Source organism: Crocodylus porosus, unplaced genomic scaffold (genome assembly GCF_001723895.1).
Source record: "Crocodylus porosus isolate Cpor-Errol unplaced genomic scaffold, CroPor_comp1, whole genome shotgun sequence".
NCBI classification, from domain to species: domain Eukaryota; kingdom Metazoa; phylum Chordata; order Crocodylia; family Crocodylidae; genus Crocodylus; species Crocodylus porosus.
Genome location: NW_017728912.1, coordinates 19755073 through 19772673, shown reverse-complemented (window position 1 = coordinate 19772673; position 17601 = coordinate 19755073). Strand labels below are relative to the sequence as shown.

Genomic DNA, 17601 nt, shown 5'->3' with positions numbered 1-17601 from the left:
GTTTGGTACAGACATGCTTATTCTGTAAGTAGTCCCACTGAAATCAGTAGTTTCCTGTGGAATTGGGTATTAAATTTGAATAAGTAGCAGAAACTGGCGAGTAGAGTCCCTGCCTGTGTTTTGTAGTTTAAAAAAGACTTGCTTTGTTACTGTCTTCTGGGGCTTTACCATCGTTTCTTGTTCAGAACCTTTTGTAAATGACTGCTTGTCCAAAGCACTTGTCCAAATTGTAAGGCGTAAAGCAGCATCACCTTACTGCATTCCATATGTCAGGGGTGTAAAACTCGCTCTGGGCTGTAGGCTGGATGTAGACAGGGCTACTTCCGAGCTGGATCTTTGGGGCCAGGCCAGCAGTGCAAGTCCGAGGGTGAGCGGCAGCGTGGGTGTATGAGCAGGCAGCGGCATAGATCGGGGATTAGACAGTGGCATAAATGTGGGGCAGGTGGCAGCATAGGTCCAAGAGCAGGCAGCTGCACAGATCCAGGGGTGCAGTAGCAAGCAGCACACATGGGACAGTGTCTGGTGGATCCAAGAGTGGGTAGCAGTGGGGCAAGCAAGGGCTGTATCTGCACAACCCGTGCTCACCTCTCTGCTGCCAGTGACCATGTTGATCAGATTCGGGGCCCCTGAATTCTGCAGCAGGCCATGCTCCTGTGACCAAACCCTCCAATTTTCAGTAGCCAACTGGACTACCAGTGGGCCAGGTAGAACAGTTCCGTGGGCTGAATCTGGCCCACTAGCCATGTTTGACACCCCCGCCATAGGTAAAAGCAAGGGTTATGAGGGCACTGGCAGTGCCTTACTACTGAAATGGCAGGGAAGTAATTGGTTTCAGAAGCCAATGTACAGACACCATGTGTTACATGAAAAGGAATAGTCTGGGGCACTCTGTAAGAACTACCATCGCTGGTAAATTCCAATACTTCTATAAATGATTATAAACTCACAGTGTGGATATTCTAGAAGTATTTTAGGAGGTATTTGAGTGTGAAGAGTGTGCTAACTTTCTGATGTAGGATAATAGTGGGCAGTATGTTACAAGGTAAAAGTAGAAAACAGTTATATCAGAAGTGTCTGGGACATGAGCAAGCATGTATTAAGCAATATTAGCCAGCACTTTTCTACCCAGTTGAAAAGCAGTGAGTACTTATGCATCATTTCTGTTGTAGGTGAACGGAGGATTCGAGTGCACACTCTTTGCTTGCCGGTTGTCAGTTCACTGGCTGATGTGTATGCAGGAGCAGATGTTCAAGCAGTTGTCTGCCTCTTAGCAAACATGGGTGAGTACAGGCACAGATGTTCAAATATTACGTTACCTAAAAGAAATGTATTAGAAGAATTTTGTTATTTAGGAAAAGCTAGATTTCTTATTACCCATGCAATTTTAATTTGGTCCAGAGTATTCAGCCTGTGTATTTAAAAAAAAACAAAAAAAACAAAAATAAAAACAGGTAAAGATTGAGGGGGGAGGAAATGTATAAGACACTTAAAGCATACTCAGAAGAGGATAAACTAAATGACTTTTTGTATGTAACTTGCTAGGATATTTTTAGAGAAAATAAAAGCAAACTTTGTTGTGCATTGTTGTAACGATTCCCAATCAGATATCCTCATTGTTTGTACCCTGGAACTTTAGAATTTTACAAAATACGAAAATCAAAAGCCCCAGACTGCCTCATGCTGCTGGCAAAGAAATCTGTCTAGCATCTACTGCTGCCACCTGAACATATCAGGAGCAGTAGCTTTACTTGGTGTATGAGAAGATACTTCTGTTAGAATTCCCCCCTCCCCCACCCTTACAGATTAAGAGAACCTTAGAAGGAGGGGTTTAGGGATGTACTGAGATTTTGGGGCTGGCTTAAAAATAGCTGATTTTTAAGGAGGCATATTGACCGCTACCAGTCTGATTTCCAATATGCAGCTCTTCAAACTGAAGAGCTGGTAAGTCCAGCTGGTAAGTCTGGTGTGGTGAAAGGAGAGGGAAGGGGTGTGTTGGGGGGCAGATCAAGGCCCCTGTGGTAATGGTGGGAATGGGGCTGGGGCAGAGGCAGGCGCTGACCAGCCTGGGTGGGGAAGGGTGTGGGACAGAGCCACAAGTGGCTCGTCCGGGGCGTGGGAGGGGCATGTGTCCCCCCAGATGTGCAGAAAGCAGGCTACAGCTGTGAGGTGGGGCCGGGGTGGGCACAAGACGGAGGTGTAGCTCGGCGGCGGGGGGGGCAGGCAGCTCCTGCAGTTGCGCACAGCTCATCCAGGGCTCATCTAACGGCTCACACCACTTGTGCAGGGGGGAGGAGGGCGTGTGCCCCCAGATCTGCCTAGCCAGGAAGAGCCTGGCCCCAGCCTGTCCTGCCCTGCACAGATCCGGGGAACATGCCCCTGGATGAGCCACGGGATTAGCAGCAGGAGCTGCCAGACGAGCAGCACACGACTGTGGGAGCCACTCCTTCCCCTCCCTTCCTGCACCCTCTGACGAGCTGTGACTCCGTCCCATACTCACCCCGGCCCCAGTTGAGCAGCCCCAGCCCTGCACCCTCCTTTACTGCAGGGGCCTTGATCTGCCCCCCACAAGCCTGCCCTCCCCCTTTCTCTCTCCCATCCCCTCCCACCGCACCAGACTTACCAGCTGCAAGCAGCAGTCCCTGCTGCAGGCTCTGTTCCTCACTGTCTACATGTTGCACTGTGGCTGCGCACACGCACGGGCATTTATTGGATAAATTAGCAGCCACATCAGGTGATTTCAGATACAGAAACTTTTCTTTATATTGGTGCCAATCGTATATTGGACTGATGTATCAGTCCCTCCAGAGGGATTTTAGGAGGAGATTTGGGTATCTTGGAAGGACAATGAAGAGGTCAAGCAACAGGAACCAGACAATAAAGGTGGTGGGAAAGGGGACCACAGAAGACTAAGGAGTATGGTTATGGTGAGGGAGGCAGGGAATGGGAGAAGAAATGGAAATGGGGGATGGAAAAGGAAGCAGGGACTGGAGGGGAGTAGGGGGTGAGTTGTGGAAATGGGTTAGGTAGAGATAAAAGCAGGGTCACGATGCCCAGGGACTAGAAATAGGCAAGAGAAAGGATTTATTATTAATCCTGGGTTTTGTCAGCCCAACATTCATAAATAATCAATTTAAAAGAAAAAGGGTTTGTATGGGAGTTCAGTACAGTGATTCTCAACCAGGGTGACTTGAGATCCTTTTAAGGGTGCCACAGGATGTCGCACACTGTTAGCACTATTAAATTAACAGACATGACTCAGAAGATAGAAAGACCACAACTAGGGACTTCTGAGCTCATTGCAACAGAAGAACTGCTCTGTTGTTTTTCTGTATGTAAAAAGAGGGAAAACTAAAAAGTAATGGATGTAGGTTGTAGCCGTGTTGGTCTAAGGACATAGGCAGACAAGATTCTTTGGGTAAATCCAATATCTTTTATTAGACCAACTCAAATAGGAAAAATTCTTCTTAGCAAGCTTTTGGGCACAAACACCCTTCGTCAGGCTCATTTTCCCAGTGTTGCCTCAAGTCTATCCAAGGGTGGTTCTAGTCTAAAAAGGTTGAGAACCACTGGTTAGTAGTTTCCATGTATGGTTTAAGGAAAGACATGAAGTCCTGACTTCAGATGAAAAGGGATAGCAGCTCAAGCTACCAAGTCACAGGACAAAACCCACAAAATTAATGTCAACTGAAGAATCTCTCTGACATCCCAACTTGCTGCCTGTATAGATTGCCAGCAACAACTTCGTGTTCATCGTTGTCACTGGAGCACAGCACTGTCTACAGAAGGAAATAAGTGCTTAGCCCTTTAGTCTATGCTGTGTTTTAACTTAGTGGTCTACTAAACAAATTTTATTAAGAGAAACTAGTAACATTTAGTTTATAGATGCTAAATTTACATTCACCCAGCAGATGGCTTCCTACAACCAAAAGAAATTTCTAGTCCTGGAATAGCAATGAAGGAAGAAGCTCAATTTGCACTAGCTGCAGCTGTGTTAGAGAAACTGATCAATATATATCTTAATACAAGTAGATCAGAAATACTATATTTAGTGCAGTTATGTGTCTCCGAATATAACAGTTTTATGAATATATTCAAATCTTAATGTGTGCTTCAAGTCTGTGATATACTGTTTATTTAATTTTATAATTATTTAAACTGGAATTGTGGAATAAATTTGTCTGGAGAAGGTCAGTTTACTGATTGTCCATTTTAGAAATCTGGCATTAATTGATAGGTTTGGCAGGAGCTGTACTTCGCAAGCAGCATTACTTAGCTTCTTAGAGGCTGTGCCTTGTTTCACTTAAAAGGGGAGAAAGGAAGGGAGAGAAACTGATTGAATCTTTATTTGTAGAAATTATCACCAAAACTTGGAGACTTCCTGAGGGCTCCTGGGCACAAAGGCTGCTGACAGACATGGGGGGAAAAAACCCCCAAAACGTGCTTTAACTGGAAGAGGCATCGCGTTAGTTTGACACAGCTTTGCAGTGTCTGTATGGATCACTCACTTTAACAGGGCTTTTTGCACACTTTTATCTAATAGCTGACTGATCAATCAGTTATTAGATAAAAGTATCCAAAAAGCCCTGCTCAAGTATATGATCTATACAGACATTGGGCGAGCCAAGTCAAACTAACGTGATGCCTTTTCTGGGCATGTGCTGGGTTCAGCATGGGGATGCGCCAAGTTTAAAGTAAAGCACTATTTGGAGTGGGAGGGAGTTACATCTGTAAGCAGCCAAAGAGATTTCAGCTCAACTCCTCTAAGTCCACTCCTCCTCCAATTGTAATCTTACTGTATAATGAGATTTTAGAATTATCAAATCTTTCTGAATAAAGAATGACACACATAATAGCCAGTTTATTTTCAGTATTTGACAGGCAGGCAATCTTTTCAAACAGGAAACTTTTTAAAACAGTTTTCCAGGTCAGTTATTCAAAGAAGCTTTGGCCAAACTAGAGCAATAAGGGGAAGCTTCAGCTGAAATTGACACTAGAAATGACTGAAGAAGAACAAGACATACAGTGGCAATTTTCCAAAGTGTTCAATTTAATAGGCAGTTTATTAAAAACCAGTTGGGAGTCCATTTGGTATTTTTGTTTGACAGGCCTCTTCATTTTTCATTTCAGCTTCCTGAGTAGGTCTTCTTTCTAATGACTGCTTCTGATTCAATATTTGTTTTCTTGCCAGCATGTCAATCTGGCACTTAAAGAACAGTACATTTACTCTCTCTCTTACTCCCCCAGTATCATAGATTTCCAGGAGCTTGGGAACAGAGAAGGAGTCACTGCATTGTTTTTCTTTATACGTCATAAGCAGATTTGTTTTTTCCCTCCTAGAGAAAACTCGCTTCTAATAGAAATTCACTAGCTATTTAAAATTCTTAAAAATTCTATAACAAAGTAACTGACTTCTAATACTTTTTACAACTCTCATATTAAAATACAGTCAGTAAACCTGCATGTCCTGTTTGTTGCTGCTTAAATTCTACAGCTGTGGATCGGTCAGTTTCATCAAGTCTGTCGGATGCAAGAGATGCCTTAGTGAATGCTGTGGTAGATTCGTTGTCTGCATATATGTCAACAGTCTCAAACTTACAACAGTCGACTCTGATAGCACCAAACTCTCTCAAGCTGTTTCCTTTGTATGTTTTGGCTCTCCTTAAACAGGTATTTTATAATCTAATGGCATTCATTTTTTAGATCAGATACAAAGTTGTGTTCAATTTTAACTAAGTCTTCCAATAGACAGTCTAACCCAGTCATTCTCAACCAGCGTGCTGTGAAATCTAAACCAATGAGTCATGGGTGTAAATACTAGGATCTAGAGTCTGTCATCTTCCCCCTTTTTATAGTAGCTCCTTTGTTACATTATTAGAAAAGTGGAACTATCTCTTCTTTGGGTGGCAATAGTTTGATTAAAAAATAAGCTCAACAGCACAAAAGATTTAACTGATGTTATCTGATCAGTCCGTAACCGAAACTTTAAGCGCATTTGAATTTCTGTTTTTGAAATTCAGTATTCTATGTCATTTCTGTTTTGAAACAAAATGTAAAATATTAGTATTGTGAATATTAACATTTCCAAAATTTGGAATGGACACCTTTCCTTGAAATTATTGCTAGAAGCCATTTATTTCTACTTGCTCAATTTTCCATGATGAAGGAAAACACATCTATTAAATACTCTCAACATATCTGACACATCCATGAATGATCAGTGAAGTGAAATGTGTACCAGCAGATGTTATTCTTATACATTATTAAATGAAACTGGTAATTAAAGCTAAAAATAGGTTGTTTAATATTTCACTTCAAATTAATGTGCAATAGTTTGCAGGCTCTTTCAATTTTTACTTTTGAATTTTTTTAATTTAAAAACAAAATTAGAATCAATGTTATGGTTAGGTGTAGAAGGTATTTTCTGAGTTCTTATCTCCTGTAGTGTTCTATATAATGTTTTCCAAATTAAAAGGTAAGTCTCCAGAATTCACAAATAAAGTGAAAATTATTTTTTTTCCCACCCCAAGGATCACTTGCATTTATCTCTGTTAGGATTGCCTGATTCGGGGTACCCTGGAAGGCTCAGCAAACAAGGAAAATAGCAGCAAAGCTATCTTTTTGTTCTGCAGAGGGTCCATAGGAGGGGTGAATAGATTACATTGATTTAAAAGTCCCTTAACAGCAAGTGAAGGAATAACCTTCTGATCCCAGCAGTCTTTCCTGCCCAAGTGCAGGGGGGCGGGTCCTGATGACCTGTAAGGTCCCTTCCAGCCCCTAACATTTATGAAACCAGATACTAACAAATTTTTGCATATTAAAAAGTGTAAGGGATACAGAAAGGAGACTGGAAATGGTACTGAAATATGGCAGACCAGAGAAATCAAATTCTTAGATTACTTTATGCAAGCAGAAGAAATTCTAGGCATTTTAAAGCAATATTACTGCACAGACTTCTGAATTTTCATTATAGGAATTATCTTACTACATCTGGATGGCCATGTCCAGACGAGCATGGATGTGCAGGTGTTCACTGTACTGCTACCTTGTGGGGGGGAGTGGGGAAGGGGTTACCCTTGGAGATTCCAGGGTCAAAAAAAACCCACGCCAAAAACAAAGCGGGGTGGTACACATGGTGGCAGTGCACACTGCCAAAAACCAGAGCTGGGCCAGCCAGAGCCACACTGCGGCTGCCGGCCAGGCTCCTAGCTTGCTCACAGTAGCTGCAACTCCCCAAGGCCCCCGGGTAGGGCTGCTGGAACTAACTACAGTTGCTGGCCTCATTCTCTCCTACCCCACCTGGGGTAACCTGCTGCGCACCAAATCATGCATGGCATGGGCATTCCCTGGAGACAGGTAGCACCAGCATAACCCGCCCACACTGAAACATAGTAGTGCTGCTGCTGCTCGTCCCTGGGGAAACAAATGTCTGCACTGCAACAATAAAGCTAATCTGTTATGTCTAAAATGGTGATCCATCCTTTTTGTTGCAAGGGTTTTCAGTTGCAGGAAATTCTGGTCTTGGAAGCAGATCAACCTGTATGGGTGAGGAGCTCGCCTCTGATTAGGAGACGCACCCCATTTCAGGTCCCTGCTTCAATGAGAAGTCCGTTATTTATACAATGATGAATAGCTCCAGCAGTGCTTACCAAGGGCTACAAAAGAGAGTGCAAGGAAACCTGCAGAAAGCAGTTATGGAATAATTTGTCCTCGAGAAAAGATTCTTGCTGGCCCACATTTGTAAAAGCTTGTTTTTGTGCTGTGAAATATAAGAACTGTCTGTGCTGTTCTGTATTTTGCAGTTCTTGATTATTTTTAATCCTTATTGCCCTAAATTTGGATATAATAATGGATGAGTTTTTTTAATTCATTTTTGAAACCTCTTAAACTCTTTACCTCAGTGATATCTGCTGGCAGTAAGTTTCATAACCTGTTATAGGAATTAAGTATAAAGATAGAAGAAAAATGCTGAAAGCAGCAATATCTGTGATAAATGGGAGAAACCATCTTGCTCTTGATTCTTCCCCTAATACTTCTCAGAACAGCAGGAGGATGAATTCTATTTAAAGTGCCTCGAATTTGGCATTCAGATTTAACTTGATTTTATAATTAACATAAAGTGAATGTTTTTCCTCATAAAAATAACTGTGTTTTTGTCAACTCTGGATTTGAGTTCTTCGCAATGAATGTTTTGCCGTGATATATTAAAATTCCTTATGAAACATATAAAAAGGGTCTTAAACTGAATTTGATACTTTTTTTTTTACAGAAAGCTTTTAGAACTGGCACTAGCACACGCTTGGATGACCGTGTATATGCCATGTGCCAGATGAAGAGTCAGCCTCTTATTCATCTGATGAAAATGATACATCCCAACTTGTACAGGATAGACAGATTGACAGATGAGGTATAACATAGAACTGTTTTATATAGCATACAACTGAAATATATTGCAGAATCTATGGTAACAGTTTCTTACACATTTTGATTGTAATTTAAGTGTTTTATTTCTACGATTTTTGACATGGTAAACTATAAAAATCAGGAATAACCTCTAAAGGTAAGTGTGCTTACAAGGTTTGCCAGAAATACAGGTTGGGTAATGAGTGCCCAAGGTCTTTCTGCACACATTCTTAAGAATGGTGTTTCAGTGACTGTTATTTTGTCATCTGTTGCCAATTTATGGAAAGCTAAAAAGATAATGCATATCTGGTTTCTAAAGGTAAAGCTTTAAAATCATGTGAAGATAATGAATTAGCAAGCTATGCTTGAGTTGTAGTTTGGCTGTGGAGAATGAGTAAAGGTTGCTTGCAAACCTAAAAAAAAAAAAAAAAAAGAACAAACAAAACATGCTTGACTGGAAGAAACAGTGTGTTATTTGACTTGGCTCTGCAGCATCTGTATAGATCACGCGCTTCAGCAGGGCTTTTTGACACTTTTTTATCAAAAGCTGATTCAATCAGCTGTTAGATAAAAGCTCCAAAAAAGTCCCACTAAAGCCGGGCTTGGTGCAAGAGCACACAGTTTAAAGTAAATCGCCATTTGGTTTGTCTGGGTTTTTTTTAAACCACCTGCAAGCAGCCCAAGTTATCAGTCTCTCTTAATGCAGAGGTAGATACTTAAGTTTTTAATGTGACAGAGAATACAGTATTTGTGTATTTTACCATAGACAGTCTAGTGATTGGGCAGATTGGAAGGGGTGGGGGGGTTTTAAAGCTTTTCATATAAAAAGGATTTTAGCAATCTGTTTAAAAATATATATCAGGTATGGTGATTGGCAGTAAAAGGGTTTCACTTACTAAGAAAGACACTTTAGTCAGGGTCAGATTTAATCCTGTTTGCAAAACTAAGTCTCCGTTTTGTAAGGGTGGGGGCCTTCAACATGTTTTAACAATTGGAAATATTCAGTAGAGCTAGTTGTTCATATGCATGACAGATGCAACTTTTAGCTTAGTAGAGTTTTGTTTGCTAATTTCCCACTAGCTGTCTTAAATATAATTACGTATTATTGATTTTTGCTTCCGTTCCTTAAATCTGAATTGTTCAGCTACAGAATTAACTTGCAGGCTACTGTTTCTTCAGGTTGAAAAATAGTAAGCTGGAAGCTAAATATGTCGTCTTTTGCAGTATCAGTTAATTGTTGAAGCTAGTGCCAACAAGAACAATTGAAATGACTAGTTGTTTTTGGCATGTCAATCTTTTTTTTTTTTTTTTTCTTCTTACTGACGCATGAAAAGCTAAAGTAGCATTAACGCCCAAGCATGAAACAAAGCAAAAGGAAAATGCATTGAAAAAAATCTAATTAGTAAATACAATGTTGCTAGTTCCAAGGGATTTTAATTCAGTTATCTCCTTGCTAGAATTTCATTTTTTAAATTTTATTTTTATTGGCTTAGTGAAGTTGATTTAAATACTTTATTTTGCATAGTGTGAGTAGCTCTGGCCAGCCTGGAGGTTTTTCTTCCATTTGAAACTTTTGCCCTGTACTGGCTCTTGAGCCCTCATTGTTTTATCCTTGTTTGTTTGGTTTATTTGTTTTAAATAAAAAGTCTTGCAGACTTAAACTGTATAGGAAAAAAATATCTGAGAAGAGCATTCAATCAAGGCAGCTTTCCTTTGAGGGATTGTCTATATGCACATCCTCACTGTAGGTGAACAAGGATAATGCCACCTGTCCTTGAGAGGAGAGTTTTTGCCTCAGTAATATCTTTAGGGCACACTTAACTCCACTCTTTTCTGCTCTGCACCAAGGAGAGAAAAGGCAGTTTGCTTTCTACTTCATAGTGCTTCTCAACTGTTGTTGGCTTTAGATGGAGAACTCTGTGATTCAAGACCTAAAATAATAGTTGAAGCCCTTTAAGAATTTCTGACCTCTTATTTTTTTTCTGGTCTCTTTTTTCCAAATGTACCCTTTTTTCTTTTTAATTAAATTCTTAATAATCTTTGTATTCCCTTCCCACCCTCACTCTTAGTTTACCTGTGCCATGAGGCAGTTATCTGCAGTCTGTTTTTGTATTTCTTTAGTAGACAAACAAGAAAAGGAAAAGGCTAGTCTCTCTTACTTCTGTCAAGAAAGCGAAATCCTGGGATTGTTTCCAGGTGATCTCTATGAACACCAGGATCATTGTGTCATTCATTGATATATTCATACCTAAAAACAATGTGGACCTAAGATGTCAGATTTAATTTCTCTTACTGTCTTAACTTGCATAGAGGTATGAATTGCATAGCTCAATATTGCTTAAAGCCATATTTCTTGCAATGGATTTTAAATTTTTACTGACCTTTAAAATACAGACCCCTTCTCTTGATGTTCATTGCAGTTGGGTACAGCTCCTAGTTCTTTGCCAAGACACTCTTACAGTTTTCATTTTCACAATGTCTTTAAGGTAGTGCTGTATTTTTTTTTTTTTTTTTAGATGAGATCATAATCCTTCCCAGAGGATATACTATGACTTATGTAATTATTTTTCATATTCATATTCTTAGCAGAATGATCCACAGGTCCTTAATAATAGATCTTCAGCCTGCCTTTATAACACTGGGCTCAGATAAATTGACAGGGTAGTGTAACTCAGCTTCTGTAGAGTCTGGCAATTCTGTTCTGCTTTCTCAGGTACAGGCAGGGAATGGAAAAAGAGATTGTTTGGTCATTCACTGTATTTCAGAGCAGTGTGCCAAAGATGGAATTGTGTTAGCTGACACAAATGGCTCCAAGCAGGATCTGACCACCAGGTGCTTTCTACCACCACAATTTCCTTCAGCCTTCTAGTTTACAGGAACAGTCTGGGGAGTCCTTGATATTGCCATTTGTAACTTTTTCATTAGATAGTAAAGGTCAGGTTTTTTCATTTATATTTTTGGGTATAGATGAGAATCTGTCTAATGTAATATACATATTACTATTTAGTTCACACAGTATGCATAGAGAGATAGTATACATAATGTGCTTAGTTAAATTATCATCCCTTAGTTTATATAGTAAAATAGATCACATCTCTAAATTAAAAAATTCTCATTCTGGAAAGATGTAAGATTTATGTGAAGGGTAGAGGTGGGATTTTGTTAGATAAGAATCTATATAAAATACAACTAGAGAACAACACTTAGACTAAACTACCTAATTTGTCAAATAATGATTTAAGCTTTAAGTTAATTAATCGTATGTCCTGCTTTATGTAACGGGCACTGTTGTAACTATTTATTACAGGGTGCAATTCATGTTAACGACAGGGTTGTTCCTCAACCTCCTCTTCAGAAGTTATCTGCAGAGAAGCTGACAAGAGAAGGAGTTTTTCTTATGGATTGTGGCTCAGTAAGCTACTTGTTTGATTCATTTTTATTTAGGCAATGACAAATGAGTTTAACTTTTAATCATAACCAACTTACTACACAAATACTATAGCAAAGCAACACAGTGATTAACACAAGGCTCTTAATTCCTGTCGCAGTTGAGACGCTTTGCTCTTAGTAAAAGAAAATTCTGAATCTAGCACGGAATACTAATGTTTTCATGTTGTTATAGACCCGAATGACAATGTTTAAAGCTTCCTTTTTCCACTGAGTTTTTCTTTGAAAGTGGTAGTTTAACAGGACATGCTAAAGTCTGCTCTAGCAAAACATTTACTCCCATGTTTGATTCTCATCAGAGTTGAGGACATACTTAAATACTTTTATGAATTCTATCAGAACTTGTGGTAGAGGTGATGTCTTTTATTAGACCAACTAGATTTCTGCAAAAAAAATTCTATGAATTGTGACTTATATGAACTATGTTTGTCTGTGGGGAAAGTTATGTTATGACAATTGAAGAAAATGATCCAGATTTCTGTGGAAAGTGCCATAATGTTTTCTCCCACAAATTGTTAGTGTAACTTGGAAATGAAGTACTCTGAACTTGTGGATATAAAGGATTCAGTGTGAAAAGTGATTTGTCTATAAATGTCATAAAAAATTATTGACCTTAGTCAGATTTTCAGAACATTAGGGCTTATCTAAACAGGAAAGTTAGTTTGCAGTAAGCTGCAGTGAGAATGTTATAGCCAACTATGAATAGCCAGTTTAGAAATTATTGTAGAGCAGCTATTGTACTTATAAGCCCTTGTAGCTGTGCTTACGGTACAGTAACATCCACCTGTATACAGTTTACTGCAGTGTTCGTACTTCCTGTAGTTTTCTGATGCTATTAAATGATCTTCCTGTAGATGGTGCCAGTTTACTGACAAAGCAAAATTATATAGACTTGGCTGTAGAAGAATGTGCTTTGAAGTTGTTACTGAATTTGTGCATCAATTGATTTTGAATTAAAAATATGTTCTGATGATAATACTTCCTTGAATGTATTATCAAATTTTATATCATAATTTCAATATTTAGGATATTTGGGGAAAAAAATTCAGGAGATAATCTACTAAATACTGTATATCCCAGACCAAAGTTCTTAAAATAGTTTTTCCATTTCCATTTAAACCTACGTTCCAAAACAAAACATGAATTCTCTGGAATCGGGTTGTATTTTTCTCTAAAAGATATGCAAGACTTTTACTGAGACTAATTCTAATCTCTTGTAGATTTTTTACATATGGATTGGGAAAAGTTGTGATAATAACTTCATAAAAGATGTACTTGGGTACCCAAACTATGCAGCCATACCCCAGAAATTGGTAAGCATTTGAATGTTTTGGATCATATCATATGTATATTTATAAGTAATCAGCATTTCTCTTGACTCTGTTTGGTTGGTTGAGAAACTGATTTGAATTTATTTCATGGTAGAATTTATGTGCATGGTAGGAGAATTATGAGTGGTTTCAAGTCTGCCAAACATAGTGAAAATCTCTGCCTATGGTTGTTTGAATCAGATGCATTGATACTTCAATAGAAGGCAACATGATAGCTGTGGAATTTTTTCCAAAATATTAAAGAACATGATGTAGAGGGAACTTAAACATGTTTAGCATCTTGCTAAATTTAATTACTATATTCAGAGAAAACCAAAATGTGCCAGTACAGTGTTAATCAAGGGGGAGACATAATACAAGGACGGGGGGGGGGTTTATGCAAAAGGAAGGGATTAATTACATAAGGAAGGACTAATCACTACAGAAATGTGGATTTGTTTTAAATATAGCTCATTCCATCCATTTACTACAAAGGTGGCAACAAAACTAATTTTAAACAGGCAGTCAGACTTGTTTTTGATCCCGTATTAATTGTTCCACAAGCTACATAAGCTATAGCAGTGGTTTTCAACATTTTTGGACTCGAGGCATCCCCTCCATAACTTTTGTGAATATGAATGGCACCCAATTTCAGAAACTAGATACTACGGTGCTTATCTCCTTGCAGAGGGGCTAGGTGATGGGGGATCTAGGGACAAGCCTGAACCTGCACTTTTCTACTTAGCTTATCCACTTACCTCCTTATACCTCACTTATCTTGTCATGTCTCAAAGCATCCTTCAAAGGATCTGATGGCACACCTGGGTACCCTAGCACTAGGTCAGAATCATAGAGAAGTAGGGGTGGAAGGGACCTCCAGAAGTCATCTAGGCCAGCCCCCTGCCTGAGGCAGGATCATCCTTACCCTAACTATCCTATACAAATCCAAAATCTAACCTCTTAGTAAAACTAATCAACCCAGAAACAACACAAGACATAACCTATCTTTCCACAGGTAGAGCAGGAGTACCATGGTAGCCAAAGTCCTGGTTTTGTAAAAGATTATTAATTAGGGGTGCACCGATAGAGATTTTTGAGGCCAATACCGATAGCTAATATTTAAGGAGGCATATCAGCCGATACTGATCTGATTTCTGATACAGCTCCCTCCAGCTGGTAAATCCAGTGTGGTGGAAGGGGAGGGAAGGGGTGTGGGGGTAGATCAACAGGCCCCCCCCCCCCAGTGAGGGAAGGGGCAGGTGCTTCCCAGGCAGGGGTGGGGTGGGGAGCCAGAGCCGCAGCTCGTGGTGGGAGGGAGGCGACTCCCGCTGCTGCTTGCACCCCAGGGTGCGGGTGGGGCGAGCATGTGCCCCCAGATCTGCGTGGGGTGGGGCAGGGTGCAGCCAGGGCTGCATAGGCTTCTTCTCAATGGGGGCTGGGCTCAGAAGGGTACTGGTGGCACTGAGAGCATGGAAAGATGCTGCATCTACCCCAGACTTGGCTGCCACTCTGCTCCCAGTGCTGCTGCTGCCAGCTGCCCACCGCAGCCCCAGCTTAACACCCTGCCTCCACCCACTCACTGCAGGGGGCGTTGATCTGCCCCCCCCACACACACCCCTTCCCCCACACCAGACTTACCAGCTGGAGGTAGCTCTCCACGCTGCCAGCTATGCTTCTTGCTGCCTGAGTACTGCACTGCAGCTGCGTGCAACACAGGCATTTATCAACCAAATCATTGGCCCCATTGGACCAGTATCCAATACAGCCAGTTTTCTTTTATATCAGTACCGATCTGATATCAGACCGATGTATCGGTGCACCTCTATTATTAATATATACTCAAGAGATCCCAGGTAGAGGGTCATAGCCCCTGCTACAGAGGAAGGTAGAAACCCCCACAGTCCATATCAGTCTGACCAGGGAGTAAAATAACTGGGCTAGAGATAGTCATTCATTTTTGGAGATGGAATTTTCAAAGAAAACTTGCAGAGCTTGAAAACATGGCAAAAAAGGGAGTGTAAAAGCGCTCCAGCCTTTTGGAAAGGGGAAAGAGAGACGGCAGAGGGCTGTGGGATATTGGGGGTGTCCCAGCTATCTTCCACAAAAAAAACCCTGTCTTTTGTTCTCAGAAAAAGGTGTTTCTCCTGGCACATCTGTAACAGCACTCCAGATGCAGATAATTCAGATGCAGTATACTAACTCAGAAGAAATGGCTGAAATATCTGATGCTGCTTAGTGGTGATCCCTCACCCTGTTAAAGAGCCCACTAAAGTCATTGTTTTGAACCTTAGTGGTTTCAATTCAGGACTTTTTTTTTCGGTGTTTGTCAGTATCTCTTACTGTGGAGCACAACATTCAAGAATATGAATGTGTATGTGTAGAGGGCAAATTAAAACACCATATTTTCAGAAAGGAAATTAGTTTTCTGTGGGCCTGTTTTCTAAATTTCTTTCAATTAAAATGCAGTTTATTTAAACATTTACTTTGGCTCAAATGAAAGGACAGATCCAGAATTGTTGTACATAATCTAACAGGAGCCTATAATACAATATGTAGCAGATTTTTTTTTACAAAATCAAGTTCAGGCTACTTTCCATGAGATTCATGTCCTGAGAATACATTTTTCTACTAAACATTTTAAACTCATCATGTACCTGTTTCTACTCTGGTATCTATGCATGTACCCATTCTTTACCTCCATATTCAGTGTATCAAAACAAGCTATTTGAAAGACATTCATAATCAGAGACTTTTGGGTGGTTTTTTCTAGATTAGTATATATCGTACCTTCTGGCTTTCATCCAACCATTCATTTATTTCAGCATGATTTCATGTTACTTTGGTATATATTGAAAAGAAATAGCCTCTCTTTCTAATGGTTTTTTAACCAGACCCAGCTTCCGGAGTTGGATACGCTATCTTCAGAGAGAACAAGGTCTTTTATATCCTGGCTTAAAGACAGTAGACCTCTAAACCCAGTTCTTCAAGTAATAAAGTAAGTTCATCTTTAGTTACGTTTATTATAATATTCCTGTTTTCCATATATGCATCTCAGCGGAACACATTTAGATTTCATAATAGCAATTCTCGCATAATCCTGTAAGAAGCTAAGCACCCTCAGCTTCTAATTGAAGTTAATTGGGAAATGAGGCTGTTCAGTGCAGGAGAGGAAAAACAGCACCCTTGCAAGTTTAGGGCCCCACAAGGGTCATGCTAGAGAATATCTGTGTTCTTTTCACTTTCACAGATTCATATTTTGTAAGGGGCTGGAAGCGACCTTGCAAGATCATCAGTCAAGCCCCCCTGCACTAGGCAGGAAAGACAACTGGGGTCAGGTGACCTCAGCAAGGTGACCATCCAGTCTCCTCTTGAAGATTTCTAGGGTAGGTGATTGCACCACCTCTGGAGCTTAGTCTACAGTCTGGACACTAACTGTGAAGAAGTTTTTCCTAGTGTTAAGCCTGAATCAGTTTTCTAGGAGTTTGTGCCCATTACTCTTGGCTTTCCCCAAGGGTGCCCTAGTGAGCAGTTGTTTGCCAAGCTCTTTATGTACTCCCCTGATGTAGCAGTAAGCTGCTACCAAGTCTCCCTCTCAGCCTTCTCTTTTTTAGGCTGAAGAGTCCCAAGTCCCTCAGCCTTTCCTCATATGGCTTGTCTTGCAAGTCTCTGATCATACGGGTGCCTCTTCTCTGGACTGTCTCAACTTCTGAATATCCAATCAAAGTTTAAGAGTAACTTCTAATATCTAATAATTGTTTAGTTATAAACTAAACCTGTTTGCCTAATAGAAGTTAATAATAAATTTATCAGTGGATTACTTCATAGACATCCTGTAGCCTTTTCAATCCATGGCCTATTTTAAAGCATCTAGGCTTTGTGAAATTCTTATATTTAGTTAATAGTTTTTCTTCTCTGACACTTATCAATTTACTAGATCCCATGACTGGTTGGTTGGTTTGTTTTTAAGGAAAGTATGTTATGTTTTTAGCTGCCAGCTTTTACCTTTGAAGCAAATAGTAGTTGTTTTTTGTGCTACATTGATACATTTTTATGTATCTTACAAAAGTGGTTTGGGTATGCCATGCTTTGAACTTGAACTGCCTTGTAGTAAAGACTGAATCAGAACTTCCTTTGATTCCTTATTTGTAAAATGTATTATTTAATAGTAAAATATCTGTAAAAGATGTCTTAAGTAAATGTTTCGCAACATAAAGTTGAATACATTTAAAAAAACACCCTGTTGAGTAGTTCAGCGGGTAACTCTAGAATATAAAGTAACAAATATTGGAATCAAATTAACAGAAAAACAATAAATTCAGAGTGAGGATTGAAAGGATTTAATTTAACTCCTGGTATTGCTGCTCTTTGGATTGCAGTAGTATTGAGTGGCTTTAAGGATTCTAGCTTGATTGCACTAGATGCTGTAGAAATAATAAAGGATGAT

At 39.9% G+C, this 17601-nt stretch overlaps 1 protein-coding gene across 1 annotated transcript in view; it reads left to right on the top strand.

Annotated features, from left to right (window-relative positions):
- The window catches only part of SEC24B (SEC24 homolog B, COPII coat complex component), an 84393-nt gene that overhangs the window by 63901 nt on the left and 2891 nt on the right, over positions 1-17601 (top strand). The window contains exons 17-22 of the mRNA XM_019533962.1: positions 1170-1280; positions 5492-5667; positions 8267-8404; positions 11708-11812; positions 13068-13160; positions 16049-16152. Of these exons, the coding sequence (XP_019389507.1) occupies positions 1170-1280; positions 5492-5667; positions 8267-8404; positions 11708-11812; positions 13068-13160; positions 16049-16152 (727 nt within the window). The remainder of the gene's footprint in view (positions 1-1169; positions 1281-5491; positions 5668-8266; positions 8405-11707; positions 11813-13067; positions 13161-16048; positions 16153-17601) is intronic.